Genomic DNA, 1235 nt, shown 5'->3' on the forward strand with positions numbered 1-1235 from the left:
CAGTGCAATGATGTATGACATTGAACATATATTTTTCCATGATTTGTGGAAAACTGGGCTTGGTTACTATTGACCAGTATTTGAATCATAACCTAATCAGACTCACATTTCCGACACTCACTCACTGTGTGTGCTTGCATATAATAGACTTGCCTAATAGGATGATAGTTTTAAATCTCACAGTAAAATGTTTCTGTTTGTTCCAGGTGACCATGAAGAGGTTTCCACATGTGAATTAGATGCTGAGAAAGGTATGTCTAAACTATTATTTGTATTGACTTGCTGTATAACTAAAGCAGTTTTGTTTTATTGCCGTTTTCAGATGCACTTTTCAAGAGTTCATTCATGATTTTTTCAGGTGAAACAGAGATAACTCAAAACGGCTAAAGCAGCCAGGCCTGAGGTAATTATAATGCTCCAAGCAAAAAAAAAGAACTGATTAATTTCACCTCTGTTGTGTTATGTGTGTATTAGCAGTAAAATAGACAACATAAAATATCTAAAAACTCTCACTCTCTCTCACGCTACAGGAGACACTGCATGTCACATGGATAAGTTCAATAACCTCTGAAATCAACACTTTCCGTGTTTGCTCCACTTCATTTTGTCACCATACCTTTATTATGGCAAACAATATAACCAAGAATAACTTGTATTACTGTGATTCATCAGAGGATCTGAGGGCTGTTCATCTATGTAAGCTAACAAAGTAAATGCATTTGAATCAGGTCTAAGACTAAAAAAAAAAGAGGCTTTGAAGCCAGGGTGTCGTTTTCTGGCCCTGCCACTAGGGGCAAAATCTGACTCCACCACAAACCAGCACGGTAGCGTTGGTAGTTATGGCACTGAATTTCTGATATGTGTTTGGCATTGGGGAAAAACATTTGTTAAGGTGTGTCTTTGTTTAGGCTGCACAGTAGCTGCAGCAGCCACCTTCCTTCTTACTTTCACTTCTCATACTGTGCTATCATTACAAGTAAAGCAGTGAATCATATTATGTAAATAGCAGCAGGGAGTTGCAATATACCTGTGTGTATGCATATTCCAAAGAATTTAACTAGTTGCTCTTACAGAATTTTAATTTTTTTTTGCCATTTTTACATTCTGCATAATTATTAGTTTTGTGACGGTGTTCAGAAATAATAGTGGTACTACACAATATTTTTCTTACTGATCCCATGAAAAGATCAAAAGTAGCACTGTACTAGTATGTCTCACAGTAATTTTTTACTTTT

At 36.1% G+C, this 1235-nt stretch overlaps 1 protein-coding gene across 3 annotated transcripts in view; it reads left to right on the forward strand.

Annotated features, from left to right (window-relative positions):
- The window catches only part of LOC109966290 (V-set domain containing T-cell activation inhibitor 1), a 9778-nt gene extending 8549 nt beyond the window's left edge, over positions 1–1229 (forward strand). For all 3 annotated transcript variants that reach the window (XM_020611026.1, XM_020611025.1, XM_020611027.1), the window contains 3 exons: positions 207–251; positions 359–403; positions 531–1229. In XM_020611026.1, coding sequence (XP_020466682.1) covers positions 207–251; positions 359–387 — 74 coding nt within the window. In that variant the 3' untranslated portion in view covers positions 388–403; positions 531–1229. The remainder of the gene's footprint in view (positions 1–206; positions 252–358; positions 404–530) is intronic.
- The last annotated feature ends 6 nt before the right edge of the window (positions 1230–1235 follow it).

Source organism: Monopterus albus, unplaced genomic scaffold (genome assembly GCF_001952655.1).
Source record: "Monopterus albus unplaced genomic scaffold, M_albus_1.0 scaffold108.1, whole genome shotgun sequence".
In the NCBI taxonomy this organism is placed as follows: Eukaryota; Metazoa; Chordata; class Actinopteri; order Synbranchiformes; family Synbranchidae; genus Monopterus; species Monopterus albus.